Raw genomic sequence first — 21,392 nt, 5'->3', positions numbered from 1 at the left:
AAGTGAAGAACAGTTCAAAAGGAAAGTCTGATCTAAGAAACCTATTACTTTAAAGCTTCCTCTGTAATGATTGGTAAAGTATTTACTTAATGGTGTATATCTAATACCACCATTTTGGTGGTTTGTTATCTGAGACTGGCTTACCTTTTATAGTTCAGGTTAATGAACTACCCTTGTTAGCCTCACTCAGGTTCATACCCAGGGACTGTTTAACTTAATCCCCCTCAACTTTCCTACCCTGGGTCATCAGAAAAATGTAGGTGAGAATGTATGATGAGGTGCATGTTTCAGGTTCAATGAAGATAAACTGTTATAGGCAGGACTCTTTCTAGGGTATACCATTCTGAGAGTGAATCAGGTTTCCATAGCAAAGGTATGTTTATTTTAAATCTATGAACTTTAGTCATTCTAGATTGAGTTTAACTATGATATTCATGATTTTATAAATAACAATTCTTAGTGAAGAATGTTATCAGTAAAGACAATGTAATCCCACCCTGGAGAGTCTATTCAGTAAATCTTGGAGGGGGCTTCTCTGGTGGCGCAGTGGTTGAGAGTCCACCTGCCGATGCAGGGGACACGGGTTCGTGCCCCGGTCCTGGAAGATCCCACATGCCGCGGAGCAGCTGGGGCCCGCTAAGCCTGCGCGTCCGGAGCCTGTGCTCCGCAACGGGAGAGGTCACACCAGTGAGAGGCCCGCATACCACAAAAAAATAAATAAATAAATAAATAAATCTTGGAGGAAGCCCAGGAATATGCATTATTTTCAGTTTTATATATATATATATATATATATATACACACACACATATTCTTTTTCAGATTCTTTTCCCTTATAGGTTATTAGAAAGAATGTGTATTTTTAGCAGCACATGTGTGCACACACACACTAAGACATAATTTGACCAAAGTACAGATCTTTCTCCCAAGAGTCATACTCTCTGCGCCTAGACCCAAATGGTTCTTTACAAGTAAACAGACTTCGGCTCTAGGTAACCAAATTAACTGCTGTCTTCCTTCCTTTTGCTCTGTCCACAAGAGATATCAGTGGCTTGAAGGAGATGCCTTTAACATAATCAGAATATTTTATCTCCCCCTACTTGAAGTAAAAGAAAGGCCATGAATAGGCACCTCTTGAAAAGTTACTTAGAAATATATTAGACACACACTCACAGTACTGTATATAAAAGAGACATTGAGTGCCTTTTGGGGGACTGCTTTATCTCTTTCTACAATTTTGGGGTTTATTTGTATACTTGATAAGGTTAAGGTGAATATTTTAGACGTAAGGAGGAATTTCTAGTCTCAAAATTATAGAGAGGGCTTCCCTGGTGGCACAGTAGTTAAGAATCTGCCTGCCAATGCGGGGGACACAGGTTTGAGCCCTGGCCCAGGAAGATCCCACATGCTGCGGAGCAGCTAAGCTTGTGAGCCACAGCTACTGAGCCTGCGCTCTAGAACCCACGAGCCACAACTGCTGAGTCCGCATGCCGCAACTACTGAAGCCCATACGTCTAGGGCCTGTGCTCTGCAACAAGAGAAGCCACCACAATGAGAAGCCGGCACACTGCAACAAAGAGTAGCCCCTGCTTGCCGCAACTGGAGAAAGCCCGCGTGCAGCAACAAAGAGTCAATGAAGCCAAAAATAAATTAATTAATTAATTTAAAAAAATTATAGAGAAAATCCTGGTTTGTTTAGGTTATAGAAATAAAAATGGTGATCTAATAATACTGTTAGTTCTGGCCTTAGTTTCCCTCATGGAACTCCACAGTATACTACAATAATGAAGGAAACTTTTTAACATTAGGAATCTTTCTGAATAGTATGTCTTTCTGCGTTCTGTTTGATTAGAAAACTCCTTAAAGCTTAAAATTCATTATGAAAATTAGATTTATTTTAAATACTTTTGAATGTATACATTTCACTTCATATTCTTTTTTATTTTCCTGAAAGTCGTTTTGTTTTAACTGAAGCATTTCATCCATTTATATTTAATGTGCCTACTGATACATTTTGGTTTAAATCTACCATCTTACTTTGTGCTATTTGTTTCAACTACTCCATCTTCATTTTTCTCTTCTTGCCTTTTTTTGTATGTTTTTTAAAATTTATTTTATTTATTTTGGGCTGCATTGGGTCTTCGTTGCTGCACACGGGCTTTCTCTAGTTGCGGTAAGTGGGGGCTAGTCTTCATTGCAGTGCACAGGCTTCTCATTGCGGTGGCTTCTCGTTGTGGAGCACGGGCTCTAGGCACATGGACTTCAGTAGTTGTGGCACGCAGGCTCTAGAGTGCAGGCTTAGTAGTTGTGGCGCACGGGCTTAGTTGCTCTGTGGCATGTGGGATCTTCCTGGGCCAGGGATCAAACCTGTGTCCCCTGCATTGGCAGGAGGATTCTTAACCACTGTGCCACCAGGGAAGTTCCTCTTGCCCTTTTTTGGATTGCTTGTTTCCCACCATTCTTTGTTTTCCTAAACTAGTTTGGAAATTGTATACTCTATTTTTATTCTTTTAGAGGTTATTCTAGAAATTACAGTACACATAATTCCTTAACTTGGGTCCTCTAGAAAGTAGAACCTCAGGCAAAGGTGAAAGTATTGTTGCTTTATTTGGGAGATGCAGATCTAGGGAAGTATGATTAAGGAAAAAAAGGGAAAGTGAGACAGGGAAAAACAATAATGTTATCACAGTGGCCAGGCTTGATGACAAACTGTGAAGAGTCATAGGAGTCTCCCAGCAAGTGTGTTCACTTAGAGTTTGGGACTTCTCCAGAAGGTTTATAAAGAGAAGCTGCCCCTTTGCACAGTCTATTGAAGGGAGGAGTGGAGGGTAATGCAATTTCCTAACTTCCTCCATTTCCCACTAGCCAAGGCTTGCCACACAGGGCTGTGTCATCTGGTCCTTTGGTAACTGCTAAGGGAGCCAGCTGTCAGGCTCAGTGGTGTGGCGTTGCAGCCAACTCTGGAAGGTCAGATAGGCTTGGTGTAGTTCAGTTTGGACTGCAGCCCGCTCAGGAAGCTGGGCAAAGGCAGCAGCAGTGCAGAGGAGGAGGCGGGCAGCACCTTGGAAAGAAGGGTGTGGCCAAGAGAATCTGAGGAAGCACTGCTTCCAGTACTCCTTCATAACATCAAAACCTAAAGTTAACTTGTACCTTTACCCTCCCCACGGATAACACATTTAACCTCACTTTCCTCCTTCCTCACTTATTTATTATTATTGTTGTATATTTAATTCTTCTGGTGTTTCACTAGACATTTATATTTGTTTTAATCAGTTAGTATTAAGATTTAATCACATATTTACCACTTTCATGGCTCTTGATTTATTCTTACATCTCAGATCATTGTTGAGGATCATCATCTCAGATCATTGTTGAGGATCATTTTCCTTCGACCTGAAGTACATTCTTCAGAATATACTAGTGTTCAGAATATATAGTATGCTACCTGTTATGTAAGGAAGAAGGAAAAATAAGAATATATATTTGTCTTAGCAAAAAGAAACAGTGGAAAACGATAGAGAAAGTCTATGAAACCAGAAGTTGGTTCAACCAATTGACAAATATTTTGCTAAGTTGACCAAGAGAAAAAAAAAGAAGACTCAAATTACTAAGATCGAGTGAAAGAGGAGATATCACTACGGACCTTACAAAAATAAAGATTGTAGGGGAATACTACAGACAGCTGGGGAAAAGAGTGAATTTTAATGGGTATAGAGTTTCTTCTTGGACTACTGAGAATGTTCTAAGATTGATTGTGGTGATGGCTGTTCAACTCTGTGAACATACTAAAAACCACTGAATTATACACTTTGAATAAGTTCAGTTACATGGTACGTGAAGTATATCTCAAGAAACTGTCTTTTAAAAAAATGAGGGAATTCTCTAGCGGTCCAGTGGTTAAAACTCTGTACTTCCATTGCAGGGGGTATGGGTTCGATCCCTGGTCGGGGAACTAAGATCCCACAAGCCACACCACGTGGCCGAAAAAAAATTTTTTTTTTTTTAAATAAAAAGAAACACTGGAAGAATACATAGGGAACTAATAAAAATGGTTGCCCGGGGTGGTGGTGTAGCACAGTGGAGAGTAAGAATTATTTGTAAATATTTTTATGTAGTTAAAAATTTTAAGCCCTGTAAATGAATTAAGTATTCAAAAATAATAAAACTTAGTGGAATCCTGGGAAGTTGTGGTGAGGGAGATGAAAGTAATGTAGCTAACGTTAGCTGTTAGTTGAGGGCCTGAAAGCAATCATGTTCATCAAATAAGGTAATAGGTATGGAACTGGAGGTTGGAGGGGAACTGTAATAAAATTTCTTTTTCATTTATTTGGGTCATAGTGCAAACAATACATTTCCACCTATATGTGGCAATATGTACACTGTTTCTGTTTGTTGTGACCTTGTTTGCCCTTGAGAATAACTACAAGGTGAAAATTGCAGTACTATTTGGAGGCTGAAGAAGAGAGATAAGTAGATTAAAAGCATGTAAGTCCTGTATTTAAGAAGCACAGGTGACCCACTGTATATCTGAGTACATGCTATAATCAAAACACTAATGTATGTTGAAACTGCGGAAACAACAGGGCTTCTGCTGCTCGGAATGGCAGTAGGGAAGAAGAACTGTAAACATTTTGTAAGATTTCTCAATACTTCGTGAAATTCCTCATGTTTGTGGTCCTGTGTTCAGCTGTCTGTATCTCTGTAGTGATCGGCAAATTTATAACATGAAATAATTTCTTGAGTGATGAGAAAGAAAGGGTACAACCAGCCCTTGGGAAGTGGGGTGGTAGAGTCCCATGATCTTTAGTAGGTGATAGAGTTTAGGCAAAAGGGCAAGAAGTTTGAGTCCCTGAGGCCTACAGTAAGGAAGAAAAGGGCACAGGAGATTGTCGTGCTTCTGGGAAGTAGCCTCGGGAGTGTCCTAATACCCCTTTTGGGTCCAGTTCTGCGGAGCACAGGCTCCGGACGCGCAGGCTTAGCGGCCATGGCTTACGGTCCCAGCCGCTCCGTAGCATGTAGGATCTTCCCGGACCAGGGCATGAACCCGTGTCCCCTGCATCGGCAGGCGGACTCTCAACCACAGCAACACCAGGGAAGCCCTCTTTCCACATTTGCTAATTCTCTTCTTGGGAGACTGATGGGGTCCTTATGGGATTTAAATTCTTGATTTCATGTGACTAAATTGTTATTTGAGTCACACCTCAGGCCAGAGCCCTGGAAGTAATGCACAGTTTGTTCATTTATTCATTAATTCACTGAACAAGCCTTGTACACCTGCTGTCTGCCTGATGAGACCCTAGCCGTCAGGATATAGACACCAAGAAGAAGACACAAACCCTAACCTTGTGGCTCTGTGACCCTCCCAGTCTAAGAGGCAGACCTTTAAAGACGTCAGTGTGGGGACTTCCCTGGCAGTCCAGTGGTTAAGACTCTGCACTTCCACTGCAGGGGCCATGGGTTCGATTCCTGGTTGGGGCACTAAGATCCCACCTGCCGTGTGGCGTGGCTAAAAAATAAAAATTAAAAAATAAATTAATTTAAAAAAAAGAGGTGTGAAAGTGCTAATGATAAACCAAGTGCCTGGGAATGCAGAAGAGGGGCTGTAAAATGGGCTCAGATGCAAATTCAGATGCCTGAGGGGACCAGGCACGTAATGCAAATACTTGAAAAGGGGCCAGGTAAATGCAAAGTGGTAGCATCTGGAAAGCACTGGTTCCATGTAAAGGAGGCAGCCTCTAGATGCTGGGCTCGGGTAGAAGAGAGATGTCGATTTCACCGTACACCTTTGTACCTTTTGAATTTTATACACGTGCATTTGTTACCTAGTCCAAAAGAAAAACGTTTTTTCAAAGGAGGTAACTATTACTCAGCCACAGCCTATTTTTTCTTTCTGGGAATGTAGCTTCCCTCGGGCAGTATTTTTGATATTTAAACAGAAACTGAAAAACTGGATTTTTAAGTGAATTCTCCTAAGTTTTAAATGTTGACGTCTAATTTTTTAAAACCACACGGGCCAAATAAAACTTGCTTGCAGGCCGCCAGTTAACACACTTTGGCCTGGCCAGTCTCTTCTCTGTCCCTTATTAGGGCAGAATCTTTTAACTTTTAGGTGTCAGGGTTTTCTGGGATATACCTGTTTTAGGGGATAATTCAATTTGGATTTTAGGTATTTAGAATCGATTCTTTAGAGGAAGAGGGAACTTTTAAGGATCTCTGGAATCGGTGATTCTAAGGGTGGTGTCTGGATCAGTAGCATCAGCAGCATCACCGGGAACCTGTTAGAAATGCATATTATTGGGCCCCATCACAGGCCTATTGAATCAGAGACTCTGGGAGTAGGCCTAGCAATCTGTGTTTTAACAAGTCCTCCAGGTGACTGTGATAAATGCTAAAGTAGGAGAACCACTGCCTCTAATCATATTACAGAGATACATAGATAACTTAAAAACAGGTTCTTGGTCATAGAATTCTTCTGAACTTAAAAAAAAAATTAACTCAGGTAGCTTTATAGAAACCAAATCCCAAACCTGGAATTGACTTTTCATTTCTTTAGATTCTCCTTAAGAAGTTATTTGTATTAGATTTTTTTTTTTTTTTCCTTCAGTACGCGGGCCTCTCACTGTTGTGGCCTCTCCCATTGCGGAGCACAGGCTCCGGACGCGCAGGCTCAGCGGCCATGGCTCACGGGCCTAGCCACTCCGCGGCATGTGGGATCCTCCCGGACCAGGGCACGAACCCGCGTCCCCTGCGTTGGCAGGCGGACTCTCAACCACTGCGCCACCAGGGAAGCCCCTCAAAATATTCAGATAATACAAATATCTACTTAGAAAATTCAAGAGGATTTACAATCATATATTAAAAGTAGACCAGGGACTTCCCTGGTGATGCAGTGATTGAGAATCCCCTGCCAATGTAGGGAACACGGGTTCGAGCCCTGCCAGGAGGATCCCACGTGCTGCACAGCAACTGAGCCCATGCACCACAACTACTGAGCCCGCGTGCCTAGAGCCCGTGCTCCGCAACAGAAGCCACCGCAATGAGAAGCACGCGCACCACAACGAAGAGTAGGCGCTGCTTGTCACAACTAGAGAAAGCCCATACGCAGCAATGAAGACACAATGCAGCCAAAAATAAAGAAACAAAATACATTTATATTAAAAAAAAAAGTAGATCAGAAAGAGTCCTATACATCATCAAGAAACATTTAGAAAATAGAATAGTAAAAAAAAAAAATTCACAACGGCAACAAAATCTACAGGGTGCTACAGTAACTGTAATGTGCATTGGACACAGATGTACATAACATTATAGATGAAAAGTAAGGTTGATTGGGCAAAATTTTACAGGCAGAACAGTCAGCAGTGCAGAGAGGTTCCCTTGACCTCTGAACTTCCTGTAAAAAGACTTGCTGGTCTAGGAGCAGCTGGATGTACCGGGTAAAGTGTTTCAAAAAAACACTATCCTTGTTATATGTGTTAATACAAAAGTTAGGAGGTGTCAGCTATTTAACAATGATTGCTTCTTGGCTGGGTAAAGGGCCCTGTTGGACCAGAGCTTGGCTAAAGGAGTTCACATGCCGATGAGGCTGGTAACAGCTTGAAGACTTGCTAACTCAGCAATTGGCTAAACTACCAAAATGGAGAGATCATGAGCTTTCTGGGACACCTGGGTTTGCCTTGCTTTAATATCTAGCCTTTATAGCAGCCAAACACGGTGGTTAAAAGTGCAGACTCTGTTGCCAGACTGTCTGGTTAATCTGAACCCCTTTGTGCCTGGGTTTTCTCATCTGTAAATTGTAGGTAATAAAAATAGCTACTTCATTTGGACTGTTAAAGGGACTAAATGGACATATCTAAGGTTTTTAGAACTGTGCCTGGCAAGTAGGAGGCTCTAAGCAAATTTTAGCTATTATTGGTAATAATTACACAATATTATTGAAATGATTTTTAAAACTATAAAGCCAGAAAAATTAAGAAAGCAGGAGGGGACCATCAGCATACAGAATATTTTAACAAAATTTTGGAAGGTGGAAACTCAAATGGAATGGTAGTAACCAGTGAAACAGACCAAAGGAGCCCACAGCCTGAATACACATGTAACCCCTGGGAGACTCTGTACCTTGTACAGAACCCTGGAGCAGCTGGGAGCCCAGAATGCCAGGTTGAAGGCGGACAGGAATGATGGGAAGGGCTGAAAATCAAGAGACTAAATTAAAGTCTCTTCATGAGACAGTTGACTCCATCCACCCCACCATCAGACTCTTTAATATGCAGGTGTTATTAACATTGAGGCAGAAAATGAGTGGATTCTTCTAAGAAAATGGAATCAACTGTTTCAGCTGACTTAGAGGAGCTAGGGTGGGCCCTGGGCATCCCAAAACGAAGAATACTTCAAGAACTGGCCATTCTGTGCTCAAGGAACACACCAAGTGAGCTTTCAGCTACTAGCTCTGACTTTACAGCTAACTTGAAATCATTTTCTGAGGTGTTTCTCTGACATTGAGGGCTTCTCCAGGGTAAACCTTGGCTCCCCAATATGTTCTCCATAAAGCAAAGGGCTTAAGTTCAGGTCACACTCATGGCTTTTCATCAGAATTTTTGACCATAATTTTGATCAATCAGCTTTGAAATCGCCTAATTTTCAAACATGAATTGAAAACCAAGGATCAGTACACATTTGAGGAAAGCTGGTAATGTGAAAAATGAACAAAAAGGTAAATGGTAATTAGCCTTGGAGGAAACAGATCATTCAGGAGGCAGGTGAACTTTATTTGTATTAGTACTGATAAAGATAATTTGTATATCGGGACCCACAAAATGGGGGCTGCCTCAGTGGCCCAACCCAAGTCACAAATCTAAACCCAAGTCAGCCTGCACTTAGAGGAAACACCTGTCAAGGAAACCTAATATAAACCGATCACAATCCCCCAACTCAGCTTTACCTAGTTTGCCTGACCTGCTAGACGTATAATGAATCCCTGATCTCTTAGCCAATCATGCCTCTTCTCTATAAAACCCCCTCTTTCCCCCCCATCCCTCTGGAGCAGTGCTGTGAGACACTGTGCTCCCCCCAGTCTATGGATTGCTTTCCCTTGACTGAAGGACAACAAACTCATTATTAAGTTGTTTTAATTTTGTCATTTGACAGTATAGGAGAGGTTCATAAAAGATTGCGTTGGCTAAAAAAATCAGATCTTGTGAAAATAAGAAACAGACAACAAGAAAGAGCTGTGGAAAATTGAAAATATAATTGCTGAACTTAATAATTACCATTGGTGGGACTTCCTGGTGGTCCAGTAGTTAAGACTCCGCGCTCCCAATGCAGGGTGTCCAGGTTCCATCCATGGTCAGGAAACTAGATCCTGCATGCCGCAACTAAGACCCAGTGCAGCCAAATAAATAAATATTAAAAAAAGAATTTTTATTGGAAAGTTGGAAGATAATGAAGAGGAAACCTCCCAGAAAGTAAAGCCAAAGCATGGGAGAATATGTGAGCAAAAAGAAAAAGATAAGAACTTCAGTGATAAATTCCCATCTGAATAATGGGAATACCAGAAAGAGGGAAAAGAGAATAGTAGGCAGTAGGGAATTACCAAAGAAATTATAGAAGATAATTTCCCAGGGCTGGTGGGAGGCCCACACGTTCAGCTTGAAACAAGTCCACTGGGTCCAATGAATGTAGAAAGACCCACACTGAGACACAATAACTTTGAAATTTTATAACCCACAGATAAAAGAGAAAACCCTAAAAGATACCAGAAAGATGGAAACTGCCGTCAAAGAAATAAGGCTTGTACTAGCACCAGAAACATTAACCAATCTTAAATTATTTAGAATAAAACACTTCTGCTGTGGGACTTGGTAGGTTTTGTGAGACCTTTTCGTTCCTGACTAAGCCCTACTGACTCAGCACTCTAGACCATTTACTGGTGATTTCTCAGAAAACTGCAACTTGTTTTGAGTTTCAGTTCCTCAAATATGTTCTCACTGCTTCCCATTAAAAGACAAAGAGAGCACTCGTATTTACACTATGCATTCTCCTTCCATTTGACCAGGGCTCTGGATAAACCTCTAGGTAAGTAAATTACCATCTCTGGCAAAAGTGCTTTTCTTCCACACCTAAACTTATGACCCTTTTATTTCTCTTACTCTTGTTTCTCTCTTTGGAGGCAAGAGGACAGGCACTGGAGTCATACAGGTGTAGATTTAAATCCTTTGCACGACACAGCAGCATCACTGGTACTCTTAGCACTTGTAACTAATGAGCATGAAACCTGGAGAGGGCCTTGGAGATCTTCTCTCCTCCTGGAAATGGCCCGGATACCAGCAAAACTGACTACTGAACTTTGCTGTAGAAGTGCAGGATTGATTCCAGCTGGTTTGTTGCCACCCTGTGCTTATTTATCTCCAGGGAGGCCTGGAGCCATGGTGTTGTCTGTTGGCCAAGCCTAAATGAAACATACTAACTAGCGATGAATGTAGCCCTGTGCTAGGATCTGAGAGACCAGGGGGCAGCCTGTACCAGCTTGTTTGAGACTGGTCAGGCATCCTACTTTGGGCCACGTGACTGGAGCGGCATAAAAGACCCCTCCTCAGGTGACAGTGTGGTTTCCCTGAGACCAAGGTACCTTGCACATATCTAGGTGGTTCGTTACCTAAAATGAAGCATGTCCTAAACAACGGAGAAAGGGTCCTAGAAACTGGGGCTGGAGTCTGAGACTTCTCTGATGTTTGCCTGTATTTTTGTACCTTATCCTCTACCTTTATTTAATTCTGAAGTAAGTATACTATGTAGAGGCTTGTGAGTTTTTTCAGTTATCTGACCCTGTGTACTTGCTGAAGTTGGCAATTTGAATGGGATAATGGGAACAATTTTTTTAAATTTATTTATTATTTATTTACTTATTTTGGCTGTACCGGGTCTTAGTTGCAGCACACGGGATCCTTTTTTTTTTTTTTTAGTTGTGGCATGCGGACTTAGTTGGAGCATGCATGAGGGATCTAGTTCCCTGAACAGGGATGGAACCTGGGCCCCCTACATTGGGAGTGTGGAGTCTCACCCACTGGACTACCAGGGAAGTCCCGGGAACAGTTTTTGACTTAATTTAAATGCTGGCTCCGGCTTTGTTTAGGAGAAGAAAAGATGAAAAGTGGGAGAAAGACGTAGAACCACTGATGCCAGGCTGGCTGCCGAGGCCATCCTGGTTTGAATTTGCCCTAGTACTATAATTATTCATGCGAAGAAAAGCACAGCAATGGAATTCTTTTGCTATTTTAAAAAAATTTATTGAAGTATAGTTGATTCACAACGTTTCAGGTGTACACAGTGATTCAGTTATATATATCTTTTTTTAAAGATTCTTTTCCCATTATAGGTTATTACAAGATATTGAATATCGTTTCCTGTGCTATATAGTAGATCCTTGTTGTGTATCTATTTTATAGGTAGTATTGGGTATCTGTTAATCCCAAATTCCCAATTTATCCCTCCCCCACCCCCAGCAATGGAATTTAAAGGTGATAGACCCAGAGCCAGAAGAACCAGCTAAATGGGTTAAAACAGAAATATGGACAGAGGGGAAGTCAGCCAAGAATAGTGAGGCAAATAAGGAAGGCCTCAGCAGCCAGCCTGGCATCCCTGGTTCTAAATCTCTTTCCCACTTTTCATGGTTTGGGCTGTTTTGGCAAAAATGAAAGTACTAAGAGCGAGCCCTAGGCTGCCAAGTCCACCAAGCTTTGGCTGGTTCCTTCTGTAAAGGGAAGGAACATGATACTAGAGGAAGAATTGGGCAGATATTTCTTTTGTTTGGAATGTGACCCTCATCTGATATCCACTTAAGGGACTCTATGGGAGAGGGCATGAAGAGACAACTGAAATGAAGGAGCTCTTCAGTCAAAAAGCCAAGTAACTGATAGAGCTTCCTGAGGAACCATTGCTGAAATGTACTGAACATATTAGTGACAAAGGAGCTCTTTTTCCTTGCATTAGGTACTGCCAAATGAAGGGCATGCTTGGGCTTAATCAAGATCTTCAATTAGCTGCAACTGTTGCAGAAATGTGGGTAGATGGGCAAATTCTAAATCAGCTGAGCTGGATTAAGGCGGGGCACATAAAGCTGGTAGAGTGGAAATATCTGTAGGTATTCAATGGAATACCTTGTTGATTCTTGAAATGTTGAGAATGCAGGCACGCATCTTTGAACTTGTTATATGATGATATGGGTATCCCCTATTTTATGCCTTTAACTTAAGTGACAATTGATGCTGTGATAAGGGGGCCTCCAACTGTTTGGACTCCATAGGTGACCTTACTGTTGAGGGCAGGATAAAGGTCTGCTGTCACAGACCTACTAGCATATTTGCTCTGAATTAGGCTAAATGATGAGCAGAAGATCAGTGTTATTCAGAAGAAAAAACAGAAAGAATAAAGGGTTGAAACAAACCTCAGGACTAGTAAGCCAGGTGGCGATGTTCATTAATATTTTCTTCCCCTTTTCAGAAAATGGCCGCCCAGGAGAAAGCCCCTGACGAGAGGATTTCCCAGTTTGATTATGCTTTGCTCCCGGAGCTGTCTGGTCTTCTAGGCATAGATGTGCATCAATATGTAAAGGAAATAGAAGAAGAGCAGCAGAAAGAACGAGAAAAAATGCAAAAAGGCTTTAATTCCCAAATGCGTAGTGAAGCAAAAAGGTTAAAGACTTTTGTGACCTATGAGGCCTACAGTGCATGGACACCCCAGGAGATGGCAGTGGCTGGGTTTTATTTCACTGGCATAAAATCTGGGGTTCAGTGCTTCTGCTGTAGCTTAATCCTCTTTGGTACCAGCCTCCAGAGACTCCCCATGGAAGACCATAAGAAGTTCCATCCGGATTGTGAGTTTCTTTTGGGCAAAGATGTTGGTAACATTGCCAAGTATGATATAAGAGTAAAGAATCCAGAGAACAAGTTGAGGAGGGACGACAAAGCAAGATACCAAGAAGAGAAGGCCAGACTCAAATCCTACAAGAAATGGCCATTTTATGCCCAAGGGACAGCCCCAAGGGAGCTCTCAGCTGCTGGCTTTGTCTTTACAGGTAGTTTGAAGTCATTTTCTGAAATGTTTTGCTGGAATTAAGTTTAGGTTCCATATTTCAGTTGCAATATTTTGTAAATCTTTCCTCACTTGGTCAATGTGTTATATTAGGTATAAGGTCTCTTTTATTAAAATTCAACTTCAGTAATTTCACTTTAGCTTTATTTTATATGTAGTACATGTCAATTTACCAAAAATATATAAAAAATAAGAAAGTGACTTTTCCTAAAATTTTGGACCTTAGACAATACTTGACTGGATTTCTAAGGCCCTGAAAATAAGCTGTGAGGTCAGCCTGACCCCAGTCTCCTCCTCACCCATCCTCCTTTTGCTGCTCTGAAATGATCTTTCTTTGATTCTTTTAATTGCAGCAATATTATAGGGTTTTTGTTTTTGTTTTTGTTTTAACCTTAAAGCTAACTCTAACATATAGGACAAGTTGCATTTCAGAAAATTACACTTTGTTTGAATTATCCTAGCCACGCCATAAATGTTATGACAGATCTGAGTGAGAATTGTGATAACAAAAACAGCTCTCATTTACTGAGTACCTACTTGATGCTAGGCATGGATTAAGCACTAATACTAATCTGACAAACTTGCCCTTTCCCCCCATTTCACAGTTGACTTCATTGAGGCTCAAAGAGTTTAAGAAATGTGCCAAAGGATAACCAACATGGACCTACTGTATAGCACAGGGAACTCTGCTCAATATTATGTGGCAGGCTGGATGGGAGGGGAGTTTGGGGGACAAAGGATACATGCGTATGTACGGCTGAGTAGCTTTACTGTGCACCTGAAACTATCACAACATTGTTAATCGGCTGTACTCCAATATAAGATAAAAAGTTTAAAATAAAAGAAACAAAATATTTCAGTTCATCTCAGGTACACTGCATAGTGCTTGGCACACAGTGTTATGTTGGATATATCAAATGTTAATTGTTACTATTGTTAATTAATTAATAGCAGAAGCTGAAGAAATTCACCTTGATGGTGTTACCCAAGTTGGACCCAAGAAGAAAATTTCAGAGATTTCTGGTATAGAATTCCCCAGATGTCACAGTGTGCTTATCACTTATTTCTTCAAGATGTTATAGTTAATGTCCTAATTGACATAGAGACTGAAGCAGGGTAAAATGCAGAAAAAACGGATCTTTCTATCGTGTTCAAAAAAGTTGGAGTCTGTAGTTTGATTGTAATTTGCCTACCAGTTTGTGTACCATTTACATCTCAAAATGCCTTAAACCTCAAGTAAGTTTTCTTCTTAGTTTTGAAAGCTAGTGTGTTGATCCCTTTGTAGTTCCCCTAAAAACAGTTGTCAGAAAAGAAAAATATACTTGTCAAATACAAATGTCAAATGTGAAGAAAAAAAAAAAGAAATGTACCTAAGTTTCCACTGAAATTACATAGCAAAGCTACAGCTTAGGTCTTCTAACTGCGCTTTACTTCATGAGTGCGGGGGATTCCTCTGCTTCCCCACGACTTCAGTGGGCATACTGAGTCCAACAGCTTAGAGTTCTGTGTGTGCCACATCTGAGAGGTGGGGTCCCAGGCTTCGGAAATGGTCACTTAGGGCAGTGGGGCTGTGGATGAGGATTCAGCCAGATGAAAGTGTGAGTGGGCAGATGGGATGGAGCGTGTCTCATTCATGCACAGAGCAGTCAACTTCTGGAGACACCCCTTCTGGGCCATCCCATGGCGCTGTTGCCAGGCAATCTAAGTGTCTTCCTTCATATGCAGGTAAACGTGACACTGTACAGTGCTTTTCCTGTGGTGGCTGTTTAGGAAATTGGGAAGATGATGATGACCCCTGGAAGGAACATGCCAAGTGGTTCCCCAAGTAAGTAGATAAATATTTTTTGCTTGTAGTTTTTTTTTTAAGACAAAACAAAACTAAAGGCAAGAGTCACCTTCCCAGAGTAGAACCTTCAGTTTTGATCTTTCTCTCTCTTAAATTGGAACACTCCAGGATTTATTCAAGCAAGAAAGCCCTGATGATATCGTGAAATGTTTTAATTATATAAGTTCAAAATAGTTCCTCACTGTTTTATTATCCAAAATACTAAGATATGTTTTGCCAAGTATAAGTTTCAGGATCTGCCTTAATAAACAGGAATAATTTGCATAGGGATGATGTAAAATGGTACATAAAGGAAGTTGGAAAGTAAGACAATGTTTAAAATATTATTACAAATGGTTTCATGCACTGCTGAATATATACCAAATGAAAACATTGTATTTCAATAACTCAGTAAGAGTTTTGATTATTACAGTGGTCTTGAGTTCTCTGCTTAGAAAATGAAGTGCTTTTAAAAATTATTTCTAATGTTACGTTTACTAGTATTTTCTACATGGCTCTGTATCTACCAAATACAGATTCATTCCTTTAACAATTTTTAAAACTTTCATTTTGGAAAATTTCATATACAAGTAGAGAGAACATTTATCAACACATGGCCAAATCATATTTCATCCATCTCTCACCCACTCCTTCCCCAGAAATAAAAATAACCAAATTATTTTAAAGCAAATCCCAGACATCATATAATGTCACTTGTTGATATTTTAGTATATAACTCTAAAATATAAAAATATTTTAAAGAAATATAACCACAGTATCATTCTGTCTTCTAAAGAGGATTAACAGTAATTCCTCAATAACATCAAATATCTGAGACAGTGTTCAAATGTCCACATCCCCCGACCTCACTTTCTCTTTGCCATTGGTTGATTTGAATCAGGATCCAAACAAGGTCCATACATTACATTTAGTTGATATATCTCAAGATTTTTAATTTACAGATTTCCTCCTCCCTGACTTTTTCTTGTCACTTACTCATGAGAGGAGCCATGTAGTCTGTCCTGTAAAATTGCCTACACTCGGTGTTTGCTGAATATTTCTGTGGTGTCATTTAACATGTTTCTCTACTTCCTGTATTTCCTATAATCTAATAACTGGATCTAGCAGTGTGCTTCGGCTCATGGTTTATTTCTTTAACATATTTGTCATACACCTACCACATGCAAAGAAGTTTCTGGTTGGATCGTAGGTCAACCACAAAACAACTGGGCTGTTTTAGGTTTATAAGTCATCTTTCACATGGACAGCCACGCTCACAAAAATGGAAGTATGTCTGATATGTTAAGTGAAAAAAGCAGTATGCAAAATAATGTGTAGTATAAGCCTTTAAAACCATTCAACCTATATATGGACTTGTTTGAAATATATATAGAAAAAGTTAAGAAAATATACAACCAAACAATCGAACTCTTGAGGTTTGGGTTTGTCAGGAGATGAGGTGGAGAGGGATTTTCATATGTTAATTTGTTCACTTCTATCTTGTTTAAATTCTGGGAAACAAATGTGTATTTCTTTTATGGTTGAAAAGAAAGTGAGGGGGTGGGAGGGAGAAAGGGAACAAAGGAGAGAAGGAAGAGGGGAAGAGAGAGAGATGGAGAGGGAGATTGGAAAGGGAGGGGAGCTCTTCCTGACAAGCAGATGAGACAGTTATAGGGATACAGGAAGCCAGATGGTTAAATACTTTGAATGTCATTCTGGTTCCTTGACCAATCAAGAATAGACACCCAGCCAATCATACTGAGTTTTGGCAGTGAACCTCATGGATGTGTACCGAGTGAACATCAGCCCTGGCTCTTGGGCACCTGTCGTAGCTGTAGCCTCAGCCAATGCTTCAATTATTCTCATGGCCACAATGCTTAGTGTCACTGGGTTATACACTGGACAACTCCCAGCAGCACCATTCACATCAACCATCATGTGATGGTCTAACACCAACAAGAGTTGCACATCCTGTCTTGGGTGGCCCTGGTACACCTTCTCTGACGTAGGACTGAGGGAAAGGTGAGAAGCATAGGGAGATGTGAGTCCAGCACTCAGCTCCAGAGGTGGAAGGAGCTAAGGTCTGCTGCTATCAATACAAAGGGCAGGGCAGAGCGCAGAGGCTTGCAGATACACAGAGCCGGCCGCTTGCTGACCCCCATTACTGACCCTCTGAGTCTCGTGTGTAAAAATGAAAATGATAATCCATAGCTGGTAGGGTTGTTATAAGGGTGATAAGTAAAGTATATGGAGCAAATGCCTTGTAAAAACTCCCGTGTATTCCATGACCGTTTCACCTTCCACCTGTTTGTCATCATGAGCATACGCTTAGCCAATACATTTCAGAGCTGGAATTAGAACTAAGAATTCCCCAGTTTCTTGTTGGTTGTGCTCTAACCTTAGCAGTTTGGGCATCAATTTTGGCTTTGTTTGCTGCTTCTATAAACTATGGACACAATGTCTAAGTCTGCTCCTACTCATTAAAACGTAGTACTCAGTGTACTAAATAATTGTAAATAAATAAAATAAGCTGATCTTTATTGTATTTTTTTAAACATTTTATATATATATATATTTGTAATTTATTTGTTATTTATTTTATTTTTGGCTGTGTTGGGTCTTTGTTGCAGTGCACGGCCTTCTCATTGCAGTGGCTTCTCTTGCTGCGGAGCACGGGCTCTAGAGCACAGACTCATTAGTTGTAGCTCGTGGGCTCTAGAGCACAGGCTTCAGTAGTTGTGGCACATGGGCTCAGTAGTTGTGGCTTGCGGGCTTAGTTGCTCCACGGCATGTGGGATCTTCGTGGATCGGGGCTCGAACCTGTGTCCCCTGCATTGGTAGGCGGATTCTTAACCACTGCACCACCAGGGAAGCCCTTTGTTGTATTTTTTTAAAGAAGTAGTGTCTATCGAGCACCTTCTCAATCCACACCAAGCATGTGGGGAGGGCCCCGTCCGTCACGTGCTATGTGGATTGTGTACAAATTTGGGTTGCGTACAGGTTTGAGGCACTCCTCAGGAGGATCTGTACATCTAAAACCTGGGGACCTTAGCTACCCAGAGTGGTGGCCCTAGAACAATATACGACTCACCTAGTGGAGTTCACTTTCTCATGTCTGTACAAGAGAACAGTGGCAAGATTGATCACTTCCCGTTAGTGGCAGAACTGGGACTAACATTCTGGCCTCCTGACTCTCAGCCCTTATGTTACTATAAAATCACTAGAAAGGAACCTTAAATTTGAATGAGAGAGATTTTTTTAAAGTTAACTTAAAAATTGCTTCTGGGGTTTCCCTGATGGTGCAGTGGTTGGGAGTCCGCCTGCCGATGCAGGGGACACGGGTTTGTGCCCCGGTCCGGGAATATCCCACACTCCGCGGAGCAGCTGGGCCCGTGAGCCTTGATCCCTGAGCCTGCGCCTCCGGAGCCTGTGCTCGGCAGTGGGAGAGGCCACAACAGTGAGAGGCCCGTGTACCGCAAAAAAGAAAAAAAAAAAAAAATTGCTTCTGTTTTGTGGAAAGGAATGTGTTTTTAAAATGTATTCCATATGCTCTTTTTAAAAAATTCAATTTATTAATTTCCATTGTATTTTTTTTACAGAGTAGTGATATATATTTTTCAGTGGATGAAATTTATTATTGTTTGTTATCCTTGCTGCCAGTAACTTTTATTTAACCACAAGAACTAGATATAGTCACCATAGTTTAATTTAACAAAGAAAACCCCCTCCAGTCTATATATTACTGTAAATCTGTCTCTTTGATTGAATTATATTTTGTTTCAAGAGAGAAGATAATCTGAAGATTTAGTTTTAAATTATTACACATGTTGTTAATGGAAATAATAATTATATGAGAATAATGATAATTGTCATAAGTTTGGGGGTAAATTTTTTGACAGTTTTATCAAAGTAAAATAAGATTGAGCAATTTAAAGCATACAATGCAGTAAGTTTTAACAAATGTCCATTGTGTCACTGCAGTTATATAAAGATACAGGACATCTCTATTACAGTATCAGGGTACATTTTAATTCTGTTTATTAATTATAGATGTGAATTTCTTCAAAGTAAGAAATCCTCAGAGGAAATTACCCGGTATATTCAAAGCTACAAGGGATTTGTTGGCGTCACGGTAATTTACAACAGCAAATTTTTTCTCAAGTTGGCTTTTGAGTACCTATTATCTGAAGGAGAAGGGGGCGGCATCACTCTTTTGTCATGGGCTCTCCTTCTTTCTTCCCTTATTTCATTCTCCTACCTCTCATTGGGCAGATTGAAGAAAAGCATGTTCTCTTGGTCAATTAGAGCCCTTAGAATGTTTTTTCAGGGCTGCCTTTTTGGTTGGTCTCTCTGCCTTCCTGGTAGCCTTACCCTCTTTGACTGAGGTCACCTCCCCTAGCTTCCCTTGGCCACCCCCATCTGAGTGCCCGCATAAGACATTCAGACCACTGCACACTACCCACAGTGGGCCTCAGAGCTGGTTACTTTATGCTGTATCATGAAGGCTTCCCTAGTGACAGGTGATGGGAAAACCCAGCTTAAATTGCTTATGCAAAAAGAGCAAATTTATTGGCTAACACGACTCAGATGAGAACCCTGCAGAAAACATGGCCTGAAAGTGGGGGAGGAGTGTTTCTTCAGATAGCAATCTGGGTGCAGTTTTCAGAGAAGAATCAGTTACTCAATACCTAACCACCCTTCTGAATCCAGTTTTCTTCCTGTATCTCATACTTCTCATTAGTCAAAGCACCTCTGTGATATCTTGTTGTAACTTGGCTTTTGAGTTGGATCTCTGGAAAAACCGACCCGGAGACGGCTTCTTGTTGAGTATAAATAAACAGTCACAGTATTTTTTTCTTCCCTTTACACTGCATAAAAAATTACAACATTAATAGAAATAATAATTAAAGGAATAATTCTCTAACAACACTGACACTCAATCCAATGAAACTCTTCATTTGGGGGCAGGGTTGGAGGAGGGAGTTCTTTTAATTTTTATTCATAGATAGTTGTATGCTCCAAGTCGATAACTTGAATTTTTAAAAATTGAGGTATTGATGCACAATATTTGTTTCAGGTGGTGTACAACACAATGATTCACAATTTTTAAAGGTTATACTCCATTTATAATTACTATAAAATATTGGATATGTTCCCTGTGCTGTACATTAGATACTTGTAGCTTATTTGTTTTATACATAGTCATTTGTAGGATAACTTGAGTTTTAATTTTCTCCAGGGAGAACATTTTGTGAATTCCTGGGTCAAGAGAGATTTACCTATGGCTTCAGGTAAAGATTCAGACGTATTTCAAAAAGCTTTGCTTGTTTATTTCTTCTTTTGCTTTTTCTTTTTCAGCCTAATTTTTTTTTAACCCCTCCATTTTCCTCCTCATTTTATGGTGCCATAGTAATTAAAAAAAAAAAATTTCATTAGAGTTTCTGGTCTCCTGGAGTGACTTAATTTTTTTTTTTTTAGTTTTTTTTTAGTTTTTTAACATAAATGAGCATAGGGAAATATGTCAGGGTTGGGTCCTTGACTGAATTTCCTTTAAAACAATTAAGGTTTCTGGGTAAAATGGTTTTGAAAACATTCTTAAATGGATCAGTGTCTGTTAAGAAATTAAATGCGAAATAATAGAAAATAAATATTGGTCTCTGCCCCTAGTTCCTGGCACAGAGCTCCTAAAAATCCATGTAATTTCCTAAGTGATAACATCACGAGGTGCATCTCTTGTTCTAATATTGGATCTTTGACACTGTCCCTGACACAGGGCTCCTAAAACCTTGTAAACTCCTAAGTGATAAGAACACTGGGGGCGTCTTTGGTTTCTAATGAGGTGATTCTGGGTGAGCTCCTGGATGGCTTCTGGGAGCTGGTCACTGGAAAGAGCAAGCCATGATTAGAAGTTTGAATTTTCAGCCCCACCCGCTATTCTTCAGAGCAGGAAGAGGGGTATAAATGGAGTTAATGATCGATCATGCCTGTGTGAGAAAGCCTCCATAAAAATCCCAGTAGTACAGATTTCCAGGAGCCTTCAGGTATGTGAACACATCCACACTGGGAATGTGACACATGCCAACTCCATGAGGATAGAAGCTCCCAGATCTCACTCTATGAGCCAGTTCATCTGGCTGTTCACCTGTACCCTTGATCATATCCTTTACTAAACAAACGTAAGTGTTTCTCTGAGTTCTGTGATCCACTCTAACAAATGAAATGGGGTAGGAGCAGTGTTATGGGATTGAGCCTTTAACCTGTAGGATCTGACACTACTAAGTAGACAGCGTTGGAACAGAGTTAAATTGTAGGACACCCAGCTGGTGTTGCAGAGAATTGTTTACTGCAAGAAAACCCCCATACATCTTGTATCAAAAGTATCGTGAATGTGATGGTAGTGTGAGAGTAAAGGAGACACACAGGAAAAAAAGACTGAGGTTTTTCCAGTACATTAAGTCATATTCCAGTTAAAACTCAA

At 40.6% G+C, this 21,392-nt stretch overlaps 1 protein-coding gene across 1 annotated transcript in view; it reads left to right on the top strand.

Annotated features, from left to right (window-relative positions):
• The first annotated feature begins 12,501 nt into the window (after positions 1 to 12,501).
• Positions 12,502 to 21,392, top strand: part of NAIP (NLR family apoptosis inhibitory protein) — a 31,583-nt gene continuing 22,692 nt past the window's right edge. The window contains exons 1-4 of the mRNA XM_007457065.1: positions 12,502 to 13,072; positions 14,815 to 14,914; positions 18,965 to 19,046; positions 20,154 to 20,205. Of these exons, the coding sequence (XP_007457127.1) occupies positions 12,502 to 13,072; positions 14,815 to 14,914; positions 18,965 to 19,046; positions 20,154 to 20,205 (805 nt within the window). The remainder of the gene's footprint in view (positions 13,073 to 14,814; positions 14,915 to 18,964; positions 19,047 to 20,153; positions 20,206 to 21,392) is intronic.

Source organism: Lipotes vexillifer, unplaced genomic scaffold (assembly GCF_000442215.2).
Source record: "Lipotes vexillifer unplaced genomic scaffold, Lipotes_vexillifer_v1.1 scaffold241, whole genome shotgun sequence".
Lineage (NCBI taxonomy): Eukaryota > Metazoa > Chordata > Mammalia > Artiodactyla > Lipotidae > Lipotes > Lipotes vexillifer.
The sequence above is the reverse complement of the archived record's forward strand: the minus strand, read 5'-3'. Positions and strand labels throughout refer to the sequence as shown.